The sequence below is a fragment of the Notolepis coatsorum genome (assembly GCF_963971535.1).
Source record: "Notolepis coatsorum genome assembly, chromosome: 20".
Lineage (NCBI taxonomy): Eukaryota > Metazoa > Chordata > Actinopteri > Aulopiformes > Paralepididae > Notolepis > Notolepis coatsorum.
In genome coordinates, this window is record NC_140184.1 from 61,322,167 (window position 1) to 61,346,584 (window position 24,418).

The 24,418-nt window shown below is 46.3% G+C and overlaps 1 protein-coding gene across 1 annotated transcript in view; it reads right to left on the reverse strand.

Moving 5' to 3' along the window:
• LOC311246886 (homeobox-containing protein 1-like) overlaps positions 1-5,807 on the reverse strand; it is a gene marked incomplete at its 3' end in the record, with an annotated part of 40,294 nt that extends 34,487 nt beyond the window's left edge. Inside the window, exons 1-2 of the mRNA XM_084337127.1 lie at positions 5,654-5,807; positions 1,863-2,381 (exon numbers count right to left, since the gene is read on the reverse strand). Coding sequence (XP_084193253.1) covers positions 1,863-2,380 — 518 coding nt within the window. The 5' untranslated portion in view covers position 2,381; positions 5,654-5,807. The remainder of the gene's footprint in view (positions 1-1,862; positions 2,382-5,653) is intronic.
• Positions 5,808-24,418: the final 18,611 nt, after the last annotated feature.

Sequence of the window (24,418 nt, forward strand, 5' to 3'; positions counted from 1 at the left end):
CGGGCGAAAAATGTATTCCACTAAAACGCTATTATCGCATCTTTTCCTGGAATTACTCAGAAGCACCCAAACTATATTCATATTCAAAACGGTATAAAACGGAAATGTACGGATGAAAAAACAATCTGTTTTGTGCATGTTGACTGGAAGCAACTCACTGACAATCGACGGGTGTATTAGACCCATAGCTATAATATAAGATATATTTTAAGCACTCGCAAATGTCGCAGTCTCCCCATTGATTGAAGCGATGGCGTTCTAGCGCCCCCTGGCGCCCGACCCCTGGCGCTGATTGAGTTAATGAATATTAACGTAAACATCGCCAAATATCTAATATTATAATAAGGAAGCCCGTCTTTCTTCATTCAACTGAAACAAACATACAGCCCACTATAATAGAAGTATAGCCTAATAAGTATAAAAATAGTCTACCCTCACCATTACAACATACATTACATGGAAATATGACAGTAAACATCCAGCATCAGTTGTCAAAGAGAGCAACACATTAAAAGCTGTGGTAATTGGGGAGCTCCAGTAGCTCACCGCGTACCTCGGACGCTATTTCGGCGTCGGGGACAACCGTGCTCGTCACGGATCTGGGGTAGCAAGTTCGATTCTCGGACAAAGCCGTAACTTTCTCAGAGTGTCTTCCCCCCATCTGTACCCCCATCAGGCCATGTGAGCGGATCGGAGCGTGAGCGGCGCGGGGCGCGGAGCGGGCTGTTTTGACGTGAGCGAGGAGTGGGTTTTAAAATGAGTCGGCGCGACGTCCGGAGCGAGAGTTCTCCTCCGCTCCAATCCACTCCAGGCCGCTCACAGTGGTTTAACACTGTTGATGTAATATATACATGCAGTACAATGCCAAAGCAACAGATGGCGATGTACAAACATGACGGCCATTTTCAACCAATGAGAAGGGTTCAGGCTTCGTCACTGTAGAGACGCCCACCATAGATACGCCCACACTCACTCCTGTTAAAAAAAGTATCGACGCCATTGTTGTTGACGTTAGCTTACATGCTAACGTTAATGGCAGCGACCATAGCATTGTGGCTCGGCTAGCCTATCATCGCTTAATAGAACTAGTGAATGGATAAACAACGTTATTTAACATTGCAGAATGGCTACAATTACAATGCGGCTCAATACAAACAATTGTTAAGGGGCCCAGGGGGTGTAGACTGTTGTAGTTTGAGCTCATTTACACCATGCTCCAAAAAAGAAAAAGAAAAACTGCCGAGCGATCTGGCGCGGGGAGCGGGGAGCGCTCGATTCAAGGTGAGTGGGGAGCGAGCGGAGAGCGACTTGGGGGCGGGGTCAACATGAGCGATTAGCGGAGCGGACCAAGCTTTAAAGAGCGAAGAGCGGATTTCTCGGCCGCGCCGATCCGCTCACGTGGCCTGACCCCCATTCAACCTGTTTCTGTCGGTCACACTTGACCAGAGAAAAAGCGATAAACGCAAAAAAGAACCAGCGGAATGGTCAAAGTTAAAAAAAAAAAAAAAAAAACGTGGTAACTTCGCTTCTGCTAAGTAGAGAAGTTTCAGGCAAAACTGGACACCGCGAATTGTGTGAGCTTTAGCGAACTCCGTGGGTTATATGTAATGAACCATGCTCCTCCTGCTTTTTGTGTGATCCGCCCTCAAAGGCCTATGTATGAATGAGAGCTGAGAGGAGTGCACTTTGCCTAGAACCGAAGGAGATACATACTGCGACTGCGTACCCACGCCCATGAGTCCCTTTAGTGAACAGAACACCCGGCACGCATTATGCCCGACCTCAAAGGACCTCACCTGTGCAGGACATTATGTGCAAGTAGCTCTGTCCCTCAGTATAAAGTGACCCTGGTCTGTCCTCACCTCATGAGCTCCTCCACTTTGTCATCGACGTCCATGTCTTCTTCGCTGGTCTCGAACCCGTAGCCTTGCGATGACACGCTGCCGCTAACCGCACTGACGCTAACGGGAAACCGTGGAGGTGACAGCTTCCCATTTGTCATGGCAACCAGACCATTCTGAGCCACTGCCGCCATGGGCACGGGAGTGGGGCCTGTCGTCGGTAGAGGCGGGGAGGTTTCATAGTTGTTGCTGTGTGACGGCGAGAGTCCATTTCCTGGGAAACTGGTCTGAGTAGACGTTGAGGTCATGGAGGAAGAGGCAGTGACGTTACTGGTGGAGGAGAAGGAGGTGGTGTTGGCATTAGAGGAGGACGGGTGGGAAGGCCGGTGGCCGAATTTGTGGCCGTGCTGCCTGTCGAGGCGGGCGAGCGTGTCCAGGGCCTGGAGGATCTCCGGCTGGGTCATCCCCGTCCTCCGCAGACGCTGCAGCAGGTCGATCTGCTCGATGGTGAAACGAGGCTCCTCGCACTGCTGGGACATCCTGCACAGAGAAGAGCAGAGAACAGTCAGCATGTTACTGTACGTCTACAGGACATCGTACACAGAGAAGAGCAGAGAACAGTCAGCATGTTACTGTACATCTACAGGACATCCTACACACAGAGAGAAGAGCAGAGAACAGTCAGCATGTTACTGTACGTCTACAGGACATCGTACACAGAGAAGAGCAGAGAACAGTCAGCATGTTACTGTACATCTACAGGACATCCTACACACAGAGAGAAGAGCAGAGAACAGTCAGCATGTTACTGTACGTCTACAGGACATCCTACACACAGAGAGAAGAGCAGAGAACAGTCAGCATGTTACTGTACGTCTACAGGACATCCTACACACAGAGAGAAGAGCAGAGAACAGTCAGCATGTTACTGTACATCTACAGGACATCCTACACAGAGGAGAAAAGAGTCAGCCATCAGCCTCAATGATACATAATCATGGCTTGGCCCTGATCCAAATCTAATGCACATCACAAGACACACAGAAAATGACATGAAGAGAACACAATTACTATCATAGTCCATAATATGACGGCTTACTGTCTACAGCACAATTCACTATTCACAGACAACGACCCATCTCTACATAAGAGGCTTGCTGCACAGAACAACCTCGGCTCACCAGCTGCTGTCCAGATATGAAATGGATTACTCTGACAGCTATAAGAAGTCTTTTTACAAAGAGAGACAGAGGGCGCGAGAGAGAGAGTGAGAGAGAGAGAGACAGAGAGAGAAAAGGAGTGAGAGAGACAGAGAGAGAGTCAGAGAGAGGAATGAATCCATAAGGCATATGGATGTAGGCTTAGCCTTTTTGATACAGGGAAGGGAAAAGATAGAAATAGAAAATCAAAGTGAGCAGCAGTCAATCTGTATGTCAACACATATGGAGAGATATATAGAGGAAAAAGAGAGGGGGATGGAGGGCTGGGGGGGTGTTTGAGAGGGAGAGTGACTTGGGAAAATGCCAAGAAAAATTTCCATCTTAGGCAGCCAAGCCCCATATTTTTTCCCTTTGAAGCAGGCGAGGATGAGTCATAGTGTATAGGGTATCACAGATCTGCTCTCTGGGACAGAACGTACAGACGAGACAGTAGAAGCACACACACGCACACACACACACACACACACACACAGCTATGCAACCCGCGGTATGAAAACACAAGTTAACACACTAAGACAAAAGGCATAACAGAGGAGACAGAAAAGGCACTCATTGCTCTTTTATGTGCAACACAGTGTGTTCAATTAACAGTCCACCAAAGACGGTGCCTGTGTCCTACCCTGTGAACAAAGAGGGTACATTAACAACTCGTGACACTGGTTCCACACACATTCTTCAGCTGAAGCCAGTCCTGGTGTATAATTATGTAGTTAACGGAGGTCACATTCCAGATATAATTCCATAGCCGTTATCATACAGCCATCGAGGGGGATGTAAGCCCTAACCTAATAACTGTATCACAACTCTTCCTCTATCAAGCCTTTGGGGGATAGTCAATATATTTCTAAGTCATTTCTTCCCAGACCTTATCTCAGACAACGGGGGTATTATTTGGGCTGAAGAGGCATGATGCCAAATAAGCCAAATCCTAGTTTTCTAGGTATGTTAGATAATGTATATGCGTGTATTCTTTTTTCTTACTGGAACAGAAACATATATTAGCACTTATGACCTTTATTGGACCAAGGACGTATCATTCAGCATCCGATCCTGTGTATTTTGATAAGTGTTGTAGAAATGTATTGACATAATATATAGGCCCCTAGCAACTTCACGCCAGCTCTCAGTTCTCTCTTAATATCAACAATGGCCTGTGGCTGTAAAAACACTAGACGGGACCAAACACATACAGCCCAACACACACCAAATCACAATACCAGCCAAAACATGATGCACAAGGTCTACATGTAGCCGCTGCCTACCTACCTCATTCACAACATAGTGCAGAGCAACTGCTGTTAGGACAACATAAAACTATAGAAACAGTGATAGCGTTCAGAGGCTGCAGGGCACTGCCATGGTACTACTCTCATACCCTCACACAGACACAAGGCCTCCCGCTTTCAAATCACTCACTCAACACCTGCATCACCTCAGCAACATTCGCTGTCCTCGAGAATGCACTGACAAACCACTTTTTGACCACATGGAGTGGGCGATCCAAAATAAAGACAGGTGCTGCTGACTGCCAAGTCTGTCAGTAGTACAGCAGAGCACCCTTCATCACCAGCCAAGATGCTGTCGGGGTATCGGGAGGCTGACATGCAGGGCCATCCAGGTGATGCTGGGCATGATGATCAAGTAGACACTCTCCATCATGAACAACAACAACTTTAAATCAAGCCATCCTCAATATTGGTTCGTATGAGCATTGTTCCTTGTGAGACTATTTGCCTACTAACACGAGAATAGATGTGAAAGCATGTTCCTGTACTGTAGTGTAGTGTTGTGATCCTCTGTGGTGCAGAGCCTGCCCTCCTAGGCACTGCTGGACAAGTCGTGGGAGAGTGGCAGTAGAATAATGCTGACTACCACTCTGGTCAATCCCCTCTCTGTAGATCTGGGCTCAGCAGAAACACTAGGGAGAAGAAGGGCGCGCGTGAAAACCTGATGATGGAAACACACAAGTCTCGCGTTATAAAGTTATAACTTATAAAGACCTGTGCAGAGAGCGTGTAACAGTAGCGATATTATGGGCGCAGAGCAATTAAGCAGACAATAATTTCCGATTGTTTCTCGCAATTAACAAGACAGCCAGGCTACTATAATCAATGCTGCTAACATCTTGCTAATATCGATGCAAGGCGCGCGTTAAAAGCCAGCAATCCCATCACCAACTTGCTGAAACTTAACGTTAGCCAGCTAGTATATAAAGCATTCTCCTAATACTGCTATAGTAGGACTCGGTGGACTAGTCTCGGTTGGACAACAGCGGACAGATGTTGCAGGCAGATGTTGTGGTGGCTGAAGTGTGCACAGATCAGCGTTACTTACTGACCAAGACCTTTCGGACACTAACTAACTAACTAGGCAACTTTGTTGTTGCTGTGCCATGTAGCCCTACTACTACACCTGCGGAAAGAAGACTACGGTTCTGCTAGCTCACATTAGCCTCGGTGCCTGGTGGTCTGTGTGGCAGCAGTGCCAAGTATCATGGCATGGAGGGCGAGCCTGCGGGAAGCTACTGCTGCTAGCTGCTGCTGCTGCTGCTCGGCGCTCAGCAAGTTCTATAGCTTCTGCTGCAAGTCTTACCTTGATGTTCGCGTCTGTCACCGACGCCCGCCACAGCATTTAATAAACGGATTGATTTGGTCCCTTGTAATCCAAAGACAAACATGCACCGCTCGTTTTTCTCCCCTAACGCTTCTCCTTTTCTTAATTTGATCTCATTTCGGAGTGAGACTGATTTGCCTTTGTCCGACAGACAGAAGCCATATTGACATGATGACGCAGGGATTGATGGGACTTGTAGTCGTCTCACAGTTCTTCTGATACACATTAACAACATTCTATACGTCTTTTTCTCTTTATGCTTGTTTTCTATGCGTGGTCTAGTTCACGTTTATTTCCGAAAACGTTTATCTTAGCAATGATCTCCTGATGACAATGCTGCCTATGTATAGCCTTTAGATTTCGGGATGATACTACTATAGCCCATACTTTGTGCAGAATATTTTCCAGATGTGTGTGTGTGATCTGTGATTCGATTACTCCATAACATAGCAACATGGTCTGATTCAATCTCAAAGGGCCTAAATTCAAGTTTTTTTATTGACCTGGAAGGTGATGATTTCAAAACAGGTGTCAGGTCAACCTAGTTACCTATGAAAGAAAACTCTTGAAATCTTGAAACCCAAATATTTTGCCACAGGTGGTACCAATAGCTGGTGTGGGGCCCATGGATTAATGCTGTTACAGGTATCAAAGATTCTCAAATGTAGGTTGACCAGACACTTTTTGAACAGGGTTATGTTTAGAAATCATCACCCATACGTATATAAATAAAAAAGCATAACAAATATAATAGAGGGGCAGCTAAATAAACATTTCAGAATCAACCCCAAGTTATATACAGTAACATCTCTAAAAGTAACAGTCCAACAAATATGTCTTTCTTACATTACTCGTAAATTTCCTGTTGTAAAATTATTTATCCTAAATTGCTCAGCCTATATTGCTCTAAATCAGTGGTTCTCAATGTGGGGTCCGGGGGTCTTTGAGGAGATTTCAGGAGGTCCCCAGAAAAACAGGGAATAGTTTAATTTCACTATTTAATTCACTATAAGTTAGTTAATGAGATAATGTACTTTAAAAGAGTCACTATCTGATATATGTCACTTTCTCCACTGTATCTCAGCTACAGCTGTGGAATTCTGGACATAATCATAACAACAACAATTTTGTTAGATGGGGGTCCCTGAGACAGGATCTTGTAAAATGGAGGTATTTGCCTAATGTATATCAATGTGGGGGTCCTTGACATGAAAAAGGTTGAGAACCACTGCTCTAAATTGCTTAGCCAACATTTGACTGCTGATAATATACACATTTCTGTCAGGAATCACTCATGTCATTAATTTAACCATTTATTATAATGCAAACTAAATGGCAATGGCAATACTGTTATGGTTTGTTAACAACCCCAACAGCACGGCACAGACAGGTAGTTCAGAGTTAGCCAAAAACCAGGGCGTATTTATTTACAAAACAGAAATGAGCGAAAACAACAAAAAGCACAAGGGGAGAATGTTCCTGGGCAGAGTAGTCTGCGGCTCTGCAGCTCGTCTCAGAGCAGAGACGGCACTGTGGCGTTGCGCCTCTGACTCTGCGGCTCTGCAGCTACTTGAAGATCCACTCGGGAAGGAACAGAGAGAGAGAGAATGTAAACAAACAAGCGAATGGGATACAAGGCAGTCCAGTCTTCCTTAGCTGAGTCCAGTACAAACACAAGCGACAATTCTTCAGTGTTTAGTAAACACACAAAAAACAGATAGGTCCCGAGTCCAGAAAAATGCGAGAAAAAACAGAGCATCCAAAAAATACGTTTCCAAAACTCACCAAGGCGCAATTGCGCAAAGCGGGCAACGAGGCACAGATCCAACGGATGGCAGAGAGAAGCAACAGCGGCGACTTCCATAGACGTCCTGGAGAAAAACAGACAAGGTACAACACGGGAGGAAAGCAAGCAGCAGCTAGTGGTAAGCCCAAAACGACCCGACACCGAACGTTAAGAACCCAAGAGTATATAAGGGCTCCACCGAGCTGATCTGAAACTCACTTCAGGTGCACAAAGGTAATTGGTACCTGGAAGCATGCGGAATCCGACCAATCCTCACAGTACCCCCCCCCTCCACGGGAGCCACCCGGCGACCTGCCCGGCCTCGGCTTCCCCGGATGGGACCGATGGAAGTCGGTGATCAGGGCGGGGTCCATGATGAGCTGGCGGGAGACCCAGCTCCGTTCCTCCGGACCGTATCCCTCCCAGTTTACCAGGTACTGGAACCCCCGTCCCCGCCGTCGGACGTCCATGAGCTGACGGACCTTCCACTGGGGGTGTCCGTCCACCATCTCGGGAGGAGGCGGATCTGGAGCAGGAGGCATCAGGGGACTGAGAGAGACAGGTTTAACCCGGGACAGAGAGTCGGCCTTCTCAGGGACGGTCAGACTGGCCGCCGCCTGAAGACACTGGGCATGACATAGGAGCTCCACCCCCTGATGGTGCCGGAGGACCAGGCGATGTGGGGCTCATGCAGCGCAAGCCAGGGCCGACCCAGGACTACTGGGACAAGAGGGGATCTGGTAATAAAGAACTGGAGTCTCTCAACGTGGTTACCAGCAATGGTGAGGAGGACAGGACAGGTGCGTTGAGTGATGTCAGCCAGGCGGTGATGATCCAGCGTGAAAACCTCCAAGGGCCTCTCGAGGTCCTCAAGTGGAATGTTGGCCTGGGTGGCAAACTCAACGTCCAGGAAACTCCCCTCAGCACCAGAGTCAATGAGTGCACCCACCGTCGCCCGCTGGTCCGCCCAGGCTAGGGTGACGTTCGTCAGACGGTTAGGTGGTGCACGGGTGTGGGAACAGGAAAAACGGCTCACCAGGATCTCCCGGGGTCCCGGCGAGCCTGGTCCTTTTGGCCGGGTAGGGCAATTGGAGATACGGTGTCCATCCCGGCCGCAGTAGAGACAAAGGCCGGACCTGAGCCTGGACTCCCGTTCGGCCGGGCTAAGGCGGGTGCGTCCCAGCTGCATGGGTTCCTCCTTGGTCACAGCTCGGGAGGGAAAAAAGCCACCAGTCGCAGAGGGGGCAGGACGGTCAGCAGAACAGTCACGAGTACGGGGGGTCTGGGGAACGTCTGGGGGTCCCAGTCGTGCTCTCTCACGCCTTCTCTCCCGGAGGCGGCCATCGATGCAAATGGCGAGGCTGATTAGGCCCTCGAGAGAATCGGGCTCCTCTCGGGTCGCGAGCTGGTCCCTTACAGCGTCGTTGAGCCCCTTCAGGAAGGTGAGATGAAGCGCCCGATCATTCCACCCGCTCTCAGTTGCGGCCAGTCTGAACTCCAGCACGTAGTCGATGACACTGCCCTGCCGGAAGGTGCCCAACCGAGCTCCCGGGTCCTGGCCACGAGCTGGGTGGTGGAAAACCCTTCGGAGCTCTGCCACGAAGTCTGGGTAGGAGAAACAAAAATCGGCCCTCATAGACCAGGAAGCAGTAACCCACTGTGCTGCTCGGCCTGTGAGCAGGTTAGTCATGTAAGCTAATCGGGCTCCCTCTGACGTAAATCGGCTGGGTTGATGAATGAAAACCAACTCACATTGCATGATGAATGTGGCACAATCCTCGAAGTTACCGTCGAACAAACGTGGTTCGGAGAGACGGGGGAAAAACGACCCGACACAGAACGTTAAGAACCCAAGAGTATATAAGGGCTCCACCGAGCTGATCTGAAACTCACTTCAGGTGTGCGAAGGTAATTGGTACCTGGAAGCGTGCGGAATCGGACCAATCCTCACAAATACAGTTAGTCTTGGTGGTATGGTTATATACTCTTCAGTGCTCCCTGCTGCATGAGCATAACAACTTACACAGAAGACAGGCCCGGACTGGCCATCGGGAGCACCGGGAGTTTTCCTGGTGGCCTGGCCTGCACAGATAAAAAAAAAATATTATATAAAAAAAATAATATTATATATTTTTTTTATTATAATTATAATTATTATTTTTTTGCCAGGCCATTGTTTCTAGTTGTGGCGGCGGCGCAGCGCGATCGTTTTTAGATAACCAGGTGGGTGGGGAACAACCAGGATTTCACTGTCTGCGACAGAGTTGGAGAACTATCTGACTGACTCTCTCTCCCTCACGCGGACACACACACACAATGGAGCCGTGCTGCCGCTTGTGATTGGTGGAGGCGGGACCAGGCGATACAACTGATTGACAGTGGAGGCGGCGAATGGAATGGCAGATGGCACACTCCCAAAAGGAGTTGTTAAATCTGACATTACAAAAAACAATATGTGGTGGTTATGATTGGGGCTGAAGTTGAATAAACAATTTATGAAAGAGAGAGTCAAAATAATTCCAAGATAATTCAAAGATTACACACCTTTGCCACATTGGCTACAAACATAATCACTGCAAAGTTATCAAACAAATAAGAATCTGATCAGACACAAGGGTTAAGTTGTTGTTCCCTTTATAATTTCCTCAAAAACATCTAGTCTAGTTAACACTTTGGTTGCCTAAGGTTAAATTCATGATATACCATAGATTGCCAGCGCTATTTGTCTATGGAGAAAGTCCCCTTCTTTGCAGGGCTATAACTTTTTAAATTCTATTGCTACATTGCCATTATTAGGGCCCATTCAAAGTCCTATATGTATTGTTCATTGTGTAGCAACGTTAAACTTTTTCATTCACATATTCATAGTAAAGTATGGTCTAATGTATAAGTATGTTTTCATCTCTTTCTGCAGCTTTCTCCAGAACGTGATATATAGCCCCAAATGCATTATATTGATGATGAAATACAGTTTGATGGCAATCAGCGCGATATAAAAAATTCCAACTAGACGTACTTCTAGAAGTTACTACACGTCATCTGATGTTGACCGGATGGGCGAGGGGGCGTTTATAATTCCGTGGGCAGCGTTATACCAATCATCTAATGTGGGTCAAATGTTGATAATAGCAGTTAGTATCGAACACGGTAACGTTACACGCTGAAACTAACCCCAGTCTCCGCGCGCCGTTGGGCGATCATCGTCGAGTAGAAATCGTATCATTATGGGATATATTTTTACCCGGTCCATCTCCAGCTTGTATAATGGTATATACGTCCAAATCATGTTGTTTATCGAGTTATTGCCAATCGATCACCGTGTAGCGTGACGAGCCAGAGTCCCATGAACTATAGCGAGCGCCCGGAAGTACTACGGTCGTCATGACAACCTCTATTCAACATCCTGTTTGGCGATTGCGCCGATCGGCCACCAGATGGCGCTCCTGAACCGCCAGAGAGCTCAGTGGGTCCTGCTGGTGGATCTCAGGCCAGCGGAGGGGACATATTAATCCGATCGCAGATTTTTGAAATATTGATATAAGGACGCTGTACAGCGTCCCCCGGCAACTTGAGCATGGCCAGCAATGACGTGAAAAGACGTTTCATGGCAGTCAAAGTGTTAATGTGATCAATATTATTTGACAATTGATGCTTTTTGTTGGAAATTTCAGTCAGTGAGCTCATACTTTGAGCAAATTTTATAGTTAAAATGATTGAGACAACGCAATCTTCTGTCTTCGTTGTGCATGCATGCGTGTGCTCACCACACGTGATACATGTGTCACTATTCTGGCAGTGGCTACTGTTATTATAGTATTGTAATGAAAGGTCTGTTATTTAATGTTTGTGTAAAGGGCTATTTTAACTGTTGATGGGTAGTGCATCAGTAAAGTGAATATGGTATTGTGCTCTTGACTTGTTTGAATAGGTGGAGAGAGTGGTTAACTGTATTATAATAGTAAATAGAAAAATATGTTGTGCTCTTGCTTTTTTCTTTTTGAAGGTGGAGAGAGTACCATTGCTAGTGCCACAACAGTTTTATTTGAGGTTCATAACAATACATTGTACTAAGCAATTGTTGGCTCATTAGTTTGTGATTCACATGCACTAAAATTCACCAGAATGCAGGAAATTAAGTCTTTGTAACTAAAATCTTCCGGGTGGGGGACCCCCAGACCCCCCGCTTAAAAAGTGGCCTGATTGGGGCTATATTTCGCGCTATATCTCCCGGTATGAATTATTTCCCCAGTCCGGCCCTGACAGAAGATATAGTATAACAGCATACTGAAACTGAACAGCAGGGAGCACTGCGACCGAATCCCTCACAGGAGTACAACATTTGAGTTGCATACAATACAGAATAGAACCAAAGCAGGTGGAGGCTGGGGTGGTGGTGGAGGCTGGGGTGGTGGTGGAGGCTGGGTTGGTGGTGGAGGCTGGGTTGGTGGTGGAGGCTGGGGTGGTGGAGGAGGCTGGGTTGGTGGTGGAGGCTGGGGTGGTGGAGGAGGCTGGGTTGGTGGTGGAGGCTGGGGTGGTGGTGGAGGCTGGGTTGGTGGTGGAGGCTGGGGTGGTGGTGGGTGAAAACCTTACTTTGCAGGTACAGCAGCAGCAACACTTGGCACAACATCATCGTACAGAGTGTGTGATGAAAGGGGAGGTCTTTAAATAGACGCCAAATCAGTGCAGGTGGGACGATGGAGCGTCAGCTAAGCTGTCACAGCTCCCTTATGACTCAGTGTGTCCTGCCAGAACTCTCTTCTAGAGCTGGACGATATGGCCCAAATATCACACACATTACAATGTTTTTCTTTAGTTTAGATGGTATTTCATTTTCCAATACAAATTACAATGTGATAGGATATATTTAATGTCTTGTAATATAATATATCTTGTAATACAGTTGTCATGGTGCTATTTCATTCAAAATGGTATTTTTACTTTTTCAAATACTGCTGTAAAAAAAATAAGTTTTTGCTGTAGAGTCCCTTGATGTCACACTAGAGCACCAGCATGTAATTGATCCAATCAGGTGCATTTCACATGGGGAAATGGGAAGTAGGGAGGTGATACATGCCTGCAATATGTAAACAACATAATACATTCATTAATCAAGTTTTTTGGGGGGTAAGTAAAAAGCTCTGTGGATATATTATTAAAAAAAATATTACTCTATAAACATGTTATTTATAGCACCTTTAACTAAAATACAGTATGCATATTATTTTACGGATATGTATATATTGTGGATGACGGTATACAGTAGCAAAGATCCATACCTTTGCATGGATTCATTAGGGCAGGGGTAGGCAACCCTAGGCACGCGTGCCTGCATAGGCACACGGGGGCATTTTCATAGGCACAGGGGGCAGCAGTATATATATATATATATATATATATATATATATATATATATATATATATATATATATATATATATATTTTTTTTTTTTTTTTTTTTTTTTATATTATAGTGAAATATTTTGCACTGTTGTCGCATTTATCTTGTTGAAATCCTCCCACAGGTTCTTTTTACTACCACATATTTAATTGAGACCCTTTATTTGTTTATTATTTCAATTTAGCTGGAAATACATTGCTACATCATTCAGTAACATTTGCAGAGCCTTATAACAAAAACATTATTACGGTCACCATTGTGACCAGTGGGATTAATCAACACATTTTATTATTTATTTTTCTATTTCATTGAACATTGCACATGTTAAAAGCCATTTCTTTTACTCAAAATGTGAGTATTACCAAGTCAACTTGTGTTCTTAAAACAATGACAATAAACATAGTTTTATTAGGTTGAAATAATGTGATTGTGTACTTATTCTTCTGTTAACTTATTATGGATTGAAAACTGAAAACCTTAATGCACAGTAACTGAACTCAATATTTTTAAGTTCTGGTAACTTATTATTATTATTTTTTTTACAGTGTAGTCTTGCGATCAATCAAAACTTATTTACACAATATACCTCGCATTCACCCTCCATTCACATCCTGGTGTTCTCCATTAGGCCTGTAGGTGGAGCTATGACAGCACACGTACAGTACACACACCGATGGTGTGTGATGTGTCCAAAAATGAATAGGCAAATGTGAGTGAAATGGTCGCACTGTATGCAGCTGTTTGTCTGCATTGCATTCCCCCCCCCAACTCAGATTTAGGGTTGATACAACCATCATAATAATATTGTTAATAATAACAATAACAATAATGATGTAATAATGTAATCATTAAAAATACCCGATTATGAGAATTTTTTTACGGTGCATGGAATATTGTTGAGGCACACTAGTTACAACTATATTTCAAACAGGCACTCCATGTCAAAAAGGTTGCTGACCCCTGCATTAGGGTATACCTTCATATTCGGTATACATGTACCTCCCAGCCCTAATACTGGGGGGCTGCGGCAACACAACAATAATAGAGATGGGAAGACACGTTAAAAATGCTCTTTCAGTTTTAGAAGTAAGGCTTCTACCAAGTCCTGTATCTCCACTGTCCAGACTAGAGTCTATTTGTTTATATGTCAGTCTGGATGTATGTCTGTCTGTCTGTCTCTCTCTCTCTTTCATTGACATTTACATTTAGTCATTTAGCTGACGCTTTTATCCAAAGCGACTTACAAGTTCTGTACGACAAGTCATCAGGAAGGGCACAACTCTATCAGCCGAGTAACAATGTTCATCAAAGTGTTGAGTGCTACGGTTATTAGGACAAGTGCATGACAGTAAGGTTAGTTAGGGTTAGATTTCTTTAAAAAAAAAATATTATTTTATTTCAGATAATGGTTGAAGAATTGCGTCTTTAGTCGACGTCGAAAGATTGGACGGGTTTCGGCTGTCCTAACTGGGGTGGGTAGTTCATCCCACCATTGTGGGGCAAGGACTGAGAAAAGGCAGGTTCTCCTTGATGAGTCTGACCCTCCCGGAGCTCGGATAGGAGTGGGTCTGAGACGGCCAGAAGATGCAGAGCGTAGGGGTCTTGGGTGTGTAGTTAGAGACCATTGACCGGAGGTAGGCGGGAGCGGTTCCCTTTGCCGCACGGTATGCCAGGTCGAGGGCCTTGAAGCGGATTCGTGCAGCAATGGGGAGCCAGTGCAGGTCCCTAAGAAGTGCGGTGACATTGGGCAGACTTCGGTAGGTTTGAGATCAGGCGGGCCGCTGCGTTCTGAATGAGTTGAAGAGGCTTGGTGGCAGTGGCCGGGAGGCCAGCAAGCAGTGCGTTGCAGTAGTCGAGGCGGGAGATGACTGTTGATTGGACGAGGAGTTGGGTGGCTTCTTTTGTCAGGAAGGGGCGGATCCTTCTGACGTTGCTCAGGAGGAATCTGCAGGTTCTGGTTGTCGCTGCGATGTGAGCAGAGAAGTTCAACTGGTCGTTGAGGACAACACCAAGGTTCTTGGCGGTCGGGGACGCGGTCACAGCTGCATTTTCGACTGTGATGAAAAGCAATTCTGTTTTGCTTAGGTTCAGTTTGAGGTGGTTGGTCGTCATCCAGGCGGAGCTGTTGGACAGACAGGCCGAGATCCGCTCAGAGACGTGGATATCTGAGGGAGGGAAGGAGAGGAAGAGTTGAGTATCATCGGCATAACAATGATACGAGAAGGCATGAGACGTGATAACGTTCCAGTGATTTAGTGTAGAGGGAGAAGAGAAGGGGTCCTAGGACCGAGCCCTGGGGGACACCTGTCCGCAGGGGGCGTGTGGCTTTCACTCTCTCACATACACACATGGGTGGAAAGTAAGCAAGTACTTTTATTCTAGTACTGCAGTTACAGTTTTGAGATAGACTCAGTGTTTCCCATTAATTACCTAGACTGTGGCGGCCCGCACAGACTAATTTGTCCCGCCACAGTTTTACAATGAACCGAAAATAGAAAATGTAAAAAGATTTATATTTTTTTTTAAATATAAAGTTTGCCAATAGGGATGTATCAGTAGTATTGGCAGTGGTAGTAGTCGTAATAGTAATCCAGTATATTTTTAAAATTTCTAAAAAATAAACCAGTTCAACGTAGGTAACCACTTTTGCTTCATTTCTTTGATGGCTCAAATGTATGCTCTAGTCTAGTCGATTTTGTGTGTGTTTTTTTTTTTTTATTATGTTTTTGGTAGGGCGGCTAGGTGGTGCAGTGGGCAAGGCGCTCACCACCAATGCAGGAGATGCTGGGTTCGAGCCCAGCTCTCCGCATTGCTATTAGCTTGGCTGGTCATTCATACTAATACAATTGGCAGTATTAGGGGGTGGGAAGCTGATGGGTGGGGATCGGACGTTGTGGACAGCGACTCCTACAGGTCGGTTGGTGCGCCTGCGCAGCAGAATCAGGAAGTGACGGGGGCGGCGTGTCCTCCAAAACGCAGACCCCCGACGTTGAGAGATCGCACTGTGCAGGTGAAAAGATGCGACTGCTGCTTCCTCGAGTACCGGAGGGGACACGTGATGTAAGGCTTAGTCCACATTGCAGCCGGCTTTTGGGAGGCATGGCCTAACAACGTTCGAGACAGGGGAGGGTAGAATTGGACGATACGAAATTGGGATGGGAGAAAAAATATATAGAAAATGGGAGAAAAAGTAGATAAAAAAAAATTATTTGTTTGTTCTACCGGGCAGTCCGGTAGAGAGAGAGAGAGAGAGAGAGAGAGAGAGAGAGGGGAAGAACGGGAGACAGATCGGGGGGAAGACATTCTGCAAAGGACGCCGGGTCCGGGAGTCCAACCCGGGTCGGCCGCTTTGCGACGCAGCGCGATACATGGTGTGCTACTAGAGCGCCCCTCGATTTTGTGTTTTGAGCATGAAGTTCATCATAGATCTAGCCTCTTTATTTTGCTCTCAAAGTGCACCAAATTTATGCATTTAACTTTAAAGGGGACCTGCATTGCTATTCCTAGCACTATTTGGGCAACTTTACACAATTCCTGTGAGTCTATGGAAGACATAAGACAGAAGACATAAGAGAGCACTGTGTAAACACAGCTGCGTGCCAGATACGCAGGTCCCCTTCTCTTTCTCTCTCTCCCTCTCCCGTTTGAGGAAGTCTTCCACTGTGCCGCGCGCTAGACGGGGCATTAGTTCATGCTCCCGAATCGAGAGAGAGAGAGAGATAGAGAGGGGAAGAGAGAGAGACAGACCGAGAGATGACAGCGCGACGCGCGTGTGTGTATGTGTGCTCTGTCACGAGGGTCTATCTGATTCTCCCTCTCTCTCTCGCTCGCTCTCTGTCAAACCCCGTTTGGTGCGCTACAACCACAGAGCCAATCGGATCACTATCCGCTCCATCCTCGCCACATGATGTCACCATGCGAGTCAAATCAGAATGACCTGATTTTTTCGACCAGGAAATGAATGACCTAGATGACGGCAGTCCGCCAATATGGCATTTAGAGACACAAACACATTGATACTGACTCCTATTACTATAATACAATGCTAGACACTGAAAAAAGACATTTATAATGCATGTCACCTTTAAAATGTACAAAAAAGAAGAAAAAAAAACCGGACCCCCCTAGAGGGTCACAGTCTCACAAAATCCTGTGGGAAACACTGAGACTACTTCTGTTACTTGAGTATTTCAATTGTAAGGAAATTCATACGCAGTGGTGGAAGAAGTACACCTTTCCTTTACTTAAGTAAAAGTAAAAATATATGCAGGTAAAATAGTAAAAGTTCTGAATAAAAAATTTGACTTAAGTAAAAGTAGAGAAGTATTGATATTGAATGTACTTAGTATCAAAAGTACACATTATATATGATGTTTGGCAAACATTTCAGAGACAATGAAGTAGCTATGTAGCTATTTTAACAAACGTCAAATTATTCATGGAGTCCAACCATAGAAGACTATCGACAACAGGGGGCGACAATGGCTCAGGAGGTAGAGCAGTCATCTAGTAATCGGAAGGTTCCCGGTTCGATTCCCGCTCCTCCTGGCCAGTGTGTCAAAGTGTCCTTGAGCAAGACATTAACCCCTAATTGCTCCAGGTGAGCAGGTTGGCACCTTGAATGGGTGAATATGAGGAAAAAAACACTATATAAATGCACCATTTACCATTTACAACGGCTTGATGCTGACAAGCAGTAGAGAGAAGGCCATGGCAGTCTGTCATGCTATGGTGCAGGGTTTTGAGCTAAACTCACTTGGGAATAGTTGGGACAGCCAACATTGCAACAGAAAATAAACTTTGGTCCCTTTATAATGTTATTGTTTTCATAAATTGTTGCCATGTTTTCTATGCAGAATCTTTTTCTTCAAAGTGTCTAGTAACTGATGGGTTCAGATGAATGTAGTAGAGTAAAAAGTTCAATATTTCATTAGTGGAATGAAAATACAAAGTTAAGTTAAACTAACCCTAAAATGACGAGACTCAAGTGAAGTACAGGTACCTCAAAATTGTACTTAGGTTTGGAACAACAAGCGACCGCAAATCAAAAGAACCACCACTCAACGTAGAAAACGGGATGGGGGTCTACAGTAGCAATCCCTGATTTTAAATTATATTTCTGGTCCTTCTCACTGAGACCCCTGATAAACCGGTTTAATGAAGAAACGTCTTTTGTAATGTCTGCCAATATAATTTTATATTCTGTTTTTATTATTTCTATTTATAGTCATTATTGTTATTATTATTGCTGTTATTGTCATGTGAAGTCTTGTTATTATTATTATTATTATTACTGTATTGCGTTTTGTCTTGTTTCATGTGAAGGGGGGGGGATAAAAGAAATGTGATCACAAAAAATATTTTTACTATTTTTAGGTGCTGTACTTGAGTATAATTACTTAGTTACTTTACACCACTGTTTATACAATTACAATTATCCTACTTTTTACCACAATACATTTATGTTTATTTATTTATTTATTTAAACAATGTTGTTACTACTTTTAAGAAAGAGGTTTTGCATACAAATAGGTGATACATTTGTGAAAAGTATGAACTAAGCCTGAAGTAAGCCGCCAGCATAAAGGACCAACAACCACTTTAATATACTAGGGTCATTGGAATACAAAAACGTGATGTACAATATCCCATATTGTAGTCCCTTTAAACAAGTTAATATAGGTATTTGAGGTCCCCTAAACATGTCTTTGACGTTTTTTGCTGAAAGAACACTAGCACATTCTAGCAGCCTCTACCCCTCTTTTTCAGTCGTGTTTCAGTCCAGCGAACTGTTTCTGTGTCTGTAACAAGCGAGCCACCTTGATCATAGAACATCTAGCAATGGTGTACGAGGCAAGGTTATGTGAAAACACTAAAAAGTGTGAAAAAAACATTTTAGTTAACTGAAATAAAAATAAGAACTAGACTGAAACAATGTGTACTTACAAAACTAACTAAAATTAAATTTAAATATACAGAAATATGTCAACACAGCAAGCATGAGGAAGCATTGGTGCATAATGTCTATTGAGACTGGGATGTCTACATGAATGAGTCAAAGTGACATAATAATACCTATTCTGAACTTCTTAAATCTTGAAAACCCCCACATATAATTAAAAATAAACCGAAGCTAATACTGAAACTAATACAATTGAACTAAAACTAAATAATATTAAACAATAAAAACTAAACTAAAATGAGCAGACCCACTCTGGAAACAAACTGAATTGAAAACAAACGTTTTAAATGAAATACAAATTTAAAAAATAAACGAATGAAGAATACAAAGATATAATAACGCTGGTACAAGCTTGTAGTCGAATGAAATTATCAAACTCTCAAACTAGGTATTGCAGATCAAATATGACTCAAGATCCAGCAAATAATATCAAACTTACCGTTCAAAATGTTGTCAGAAACATATTTTAGGTTCAACTTCAGGTAGAAAAGATCAAGTTTACGAGCAAGCTGCTATTTTGTACACATGCATTTTTCTCTTCACATGCACATACTCTATGCGTCGTTATTAACTAGATCGATTGAGGCTGCAATTCTGAATGGCTTGTTTCAATAGGGAGGGTTCTTAGTTGTCACAGCCGAACTGTCCCAACATAACTTCTCAGTGTTGGGACAACCCCTCATTCTGTAAAAACAATGCAAAACACAGGACAAGTTCATTTTTACAATAGGAGCCTTTTAATTCATTATCAAATAGGCTTACTCAAAGGCTACTTTTGACGAAACAGCATTTTGGAGTACTATTCTATCAGGATATTTCCACTTTTACTTAAAGGGGACATGGCGGACAAATTACATCAATTAGCTGTGCCTTTTGGAGCCAGGAACACTGCCTACTTAAGCTACTGCCCAGCTGCAACAAAGCAGCTAGTATGAAAGTGCCCTAACTACTGTAGGCGGCTGGGTGGCGCAGCGGACATTGCACATGTATCGGAGGGCACATGTGATGCAAGGCTTCTATCCTCCCTACAACCGACCAGTGGGGGGGTATATGCGAGCAACGTTCAAGACAGGGGAGGGGAGCACGGCTAAATTGGGATGGGAGAAAAATTGAAAAAGTGGATAAAAAATAAAGAAAGTGCCCTAACTATTCTCAAGCTAATTTAGCTCAAAACCCCACCCCATAGCACAACGAACTGCCGTGGCCTCCGCTATCACACTGTGACTTCCCTCTCTCTATTGTTCGTCAGCGTCAAGCTGGTCATCTCCCCACTTCTCATCATCTGCGATGGTTCTTCAAGCCTCTGCAATGCTGCTCCAACTTTTCTCCAACCCAACCCCTGCAGAGCAGAAACCACGCTTGGGAACGTTAGGTTATGACTATAACCAGGTTCTGTTAATTAGGAGTGACGCTCGGCATCACTCATGCACTGTCCTCGCACGTGCACGCGCACTGAATAAAATTCCACAAATGTACCTTTAATACCAGTATTCGTCTGACCACACCCCTCGTTAGCTTACCTTCATAAGCAGGTGTGTGGTCACCTGCTCTCCTCCTTCCCAAGCTTTCACCACAAGGTGAGGTCAAGGGCTGCAGCGGCGTCGGATGCCGAGCGTCACCCCTAATTAACAGAACCTGGTTATAGTCATAACCTAACGTTCTGTATCATTAGGGTATCCGCTCGGCATCACTCATGCACATAGGGAGGCCGAGCGGAGCCACCGGCCGACAAATACACCCCGCTGAAAGCCCCCCACGACCATCAGAACAGGGAGGGCCGAGCCCCCCCGACCCCCCCTAATGGAGGGCACCCCCCCTATTAGAGGTTTCCCGGAAAGGCGATGGACCCGACCGTGCGAAGAGGCATTCAAGCAACTCAACGCACAGGGTGAGCAGCCATGGCCTGACCCCACGACTACACACACGCACAACCCGCATGCCACCCGGGAACGAACGGAGGGAACAACCTCGTTACTGCCCCCAGAAACACGGGGTCAAGGGCAAACCCAACCCCGTGGCAAGGCCGTAGCAGCAGAGCGCGAAGGAAGGCCCAGACCCACCAAAGGGACTGGACCCCCTGGAACGGGGGCCCGGAGAAGTCCATGATGCCAGCATCAAGACCCCACCAGGTGACCCCGCCCCCCACATCTCCAGCGTATTCGGACAAAGGCCCCTCAGCCGAGCGGGCCCTGTCCCCCCAATAGTACACCGCCTGGCACACTGACCCTGCAGAACAGGCAGACAGTATGGCCGTAAGCACACAAAAAAGGTTAACCAACGGAAGCAGGCAGCGCACCGGGGAAAACCAGGCAACAGGCTGTTAACCCGAGCCTGGAGACTGTGGACGAGACAGGCGCCAGAGGGGACAGCTGAACACAGCCGCCCCGGCGGAAGGGGCGCATGCTGGCGTTGTTGCATGACCAAGCCTCCATTTAAAAACCCCCACCCAGAGGGGTTGAGGCAGAGAAGGCTGACACGATTGGCAGACGTCATGAACGTGCAGGGGCACCCTCAACCGGTTAACCCGGGAGTTGACACTGCTCCAACACACCAGAGAACCAACCACCTAGTCGTTACCCTATGCGGTGGTTGGTCCCATAACCCCTCAGAAAAAAAAATCCAAAACATACCTGCGGCACTGCCGCAGTACCCGTGTTCCAGTTTCCAACAGGGTTATCCCGGGCCTATGGGTCAACGAAAACATTACTTCGGACCGGGCCCGGTGATACGGGGAGCACAGGGTCCCCTGAGGAGGTCAAAGACCACTCCAACAGGCCCCTCTTCGCCATGCGTAAGAGAAGAGCGCAAGAATGGAAAACCAGCCCCAACACCCAGTACTTGGTATTCCCAGGAGGTCACCCAACCAAGTACTAACCAAGACCAACCTGCGTGGCGGCCGAGATCCGACGAGATCAGGCGTGTACAGGCTGGCACGGCCGTAAGCCATTACGACAGTGTAGAATACAATGCACCCAACAAGGGCTCCATAGCGCTTAACCCTGTGACACCCGGACCGACCTAGCATTTTTCCCCCTGAAAAAAGCCCAAGTCCCTCAGGGTACCAGAACAGCAGATCTGCATCCCCGGCGGACAACGGGTTTAACTGATCCGGACCAGCGTGACCAGAACCAGTCCCGTGCCCTAACTACGCCGACATGCCAACTCCAGGAGAAGGGGCAGATATGCGTGTTGATCTTAAACATGAAAAGAAGGCGCCACCCAGATGTTCGGCGCTTGGTCTCACGCCCACCCCCAGGGCGTGAGACCCTTCTACATATGTCCAGATCCATTCCGTTATCATCCCCTGATATGAACGAGAACCCGTCGACAACCACACAGGTTGTCGGAAGAGGAAAACCCCCATCCCAATTGCTTTATAAAAACGCTGTTTTAACCCCAAGCAACCAAGGCGCGCCAGTCAGTTGCTTAATGTCCAGCAGAACATCCCGAGCTAGCACTATGTGTGCGTCGGGCATATCCACATCAATAATAGGCTATGTAGACCATCTTATTGAATCCCCAAGGCGCCCAGGGGAACGACAAGAGGGGCGGGATGCAACCAACTCCATGAATGAATGAATGAAAACTTTATTTAACAGATTGCAGAATGGGTACAATACAGTACGGCTCAATACATACAATTGTTAAGGGGATGCAGACCTGAGAAAGACGTTAGTCTTGTTTCCATCAGGGTCCCCCATTTCCAATTCATATAGATTCATCCAACTCTTTATAATAATAAAGAAGAAGCATCAACCATATGAACCCAACTGCACAGCTGGGAGTAAAAAACTGTTCATTTTTTACATCCAGTCACTCCTTTTGTCAGAGAGTACAGACCGAACTTTCCCAGAAGCCTTCCCACATGAGTCGTAGTTATGAAAAAGACATGCCAACTGTGAGTCACGTGACCAACTGACTCAAGTTTACACATAAATCGAGCGTAGCAGACCCGCAAGCCCTACGCTCTAACTCGACACCTTAACCACAACCTTACGTAAAGGTCTTAACTCACGGAAGCCGTCGCCATAGCAACATTGCTATGACGGGGGGAAACCCTGTACACGGCTCCTGTTTGTAATAGGAGTCACGTCAGGACAACCCTCCCCCCCCCCCTCCCTGCCAAGACGTTCGAACGACTCGGCCCTGACTGGCTCAGCAGAATGAGAAAAAATCTCCTAAACCAACCAAGTGGAAAGGAGGGGTTTATTCGACACCCCCTCACAAAAAAACCTTTTTCCCTACACACAATAACAACTGTAGCATTTTGAAACCTTCGGTAGAATGCCAATGTATAGCGTAAGCTAATACAATGCCCGCTACCCACAAATGTGAACAGGATTTATAACAAAACAAGTCGTATGTGTGTGAATCCTACACCCGCTTTCTATGTCATACATAGCAACGCTGACAGAGAGTAACGGCCAGGCCGTGGAACGTGTGTGTACGAGTATTACTGCAACTAACACAACAGCGTTGTGGGACACATTTACTTTGTTCAAGCAATGGAAATACCACCAGTTTCTACCTGCATGTGGAGCATCAAGCTAATAGAACCTCCTACGACTGAGTGTATGCTTGCAGACCTTGCCTAATCTCGTAACACAACATGACTCATCCCTCAATGTAATAGTGCAGATTCACATTTACGCAACCCCATCATATGATTTGTTGAAGAAACACACAGTTTGTTTGGCCAATAATACAGTTCCCCTTATATCGGGGAACTCTTTATTTCCACGGCACAAAAACATAATCATGAGGGGCTGGGGAGGGTGTAGAGGAGAGGGGACACAGAGGGAAAAGTCACTTTTAGCTGCGTCTGCCACCTCGCGCCGCTCGAGTCTTGCCACCCCGAGGAGGAGCCCCGGAGGGACGGTAGGTAACTGTCTGCTGGTCTCGACGTTCCCTACCGTCTCCTCCGGTCGTGGATGGGCCGGCGGTAGCAGAAGCGCCGTCTCTTCTCCTGGCCTTCTTGGAGGGGCCAGCAGCGGCGGCGGAGGCAGTGGTAGGCACGCCGGAGGGAGCTCGACGTTGTGGAAGCCTTCTGACTTTACTGGCAAGGACGGGAGGCGGAAAATGGGGTTGGAGAACGGATCTCTCCTCTGCCATCTCTATGCACGTTGAGGTCATCAGCTGCAGGGCCTTCCCGAACAGTCCAGCATCGGAGAGGCTGGCCGTCAGAAGAGGGGCTCTCTTCTTCTCTGGCACTCGAGCCTGCTCCAGCCAAAGGTGGCGCTGGGTCAGGGTGGCCAGGGCGCGCGTCTTCCCCGAGGCTATGGCCAGCACCTGGGTAAGGTGCAGGACAGCTCCTGCCGCCTGGGTGATCTGATCGCATTTTACCTCGGTCAGATCCATGCCGCCTGTCAATATCCCCGATACAAATCTAGCCAGGTGGGCGATGTTAGAAGCCGCAGCCAGCGATTGTGTACCAGCGATAAATGACTGGTCACCCCAATATGCCAATCGCCTAGCCGATCTTCCATGGAGAACCGGCTTGCATAATGGTTCCCACACCACATCCGGACAGAGGAGAGCGGCCATCGGCCTATCAAGCCGTGGCACGCCCTCTCTCATACCTTTGACCAACCCCGACAC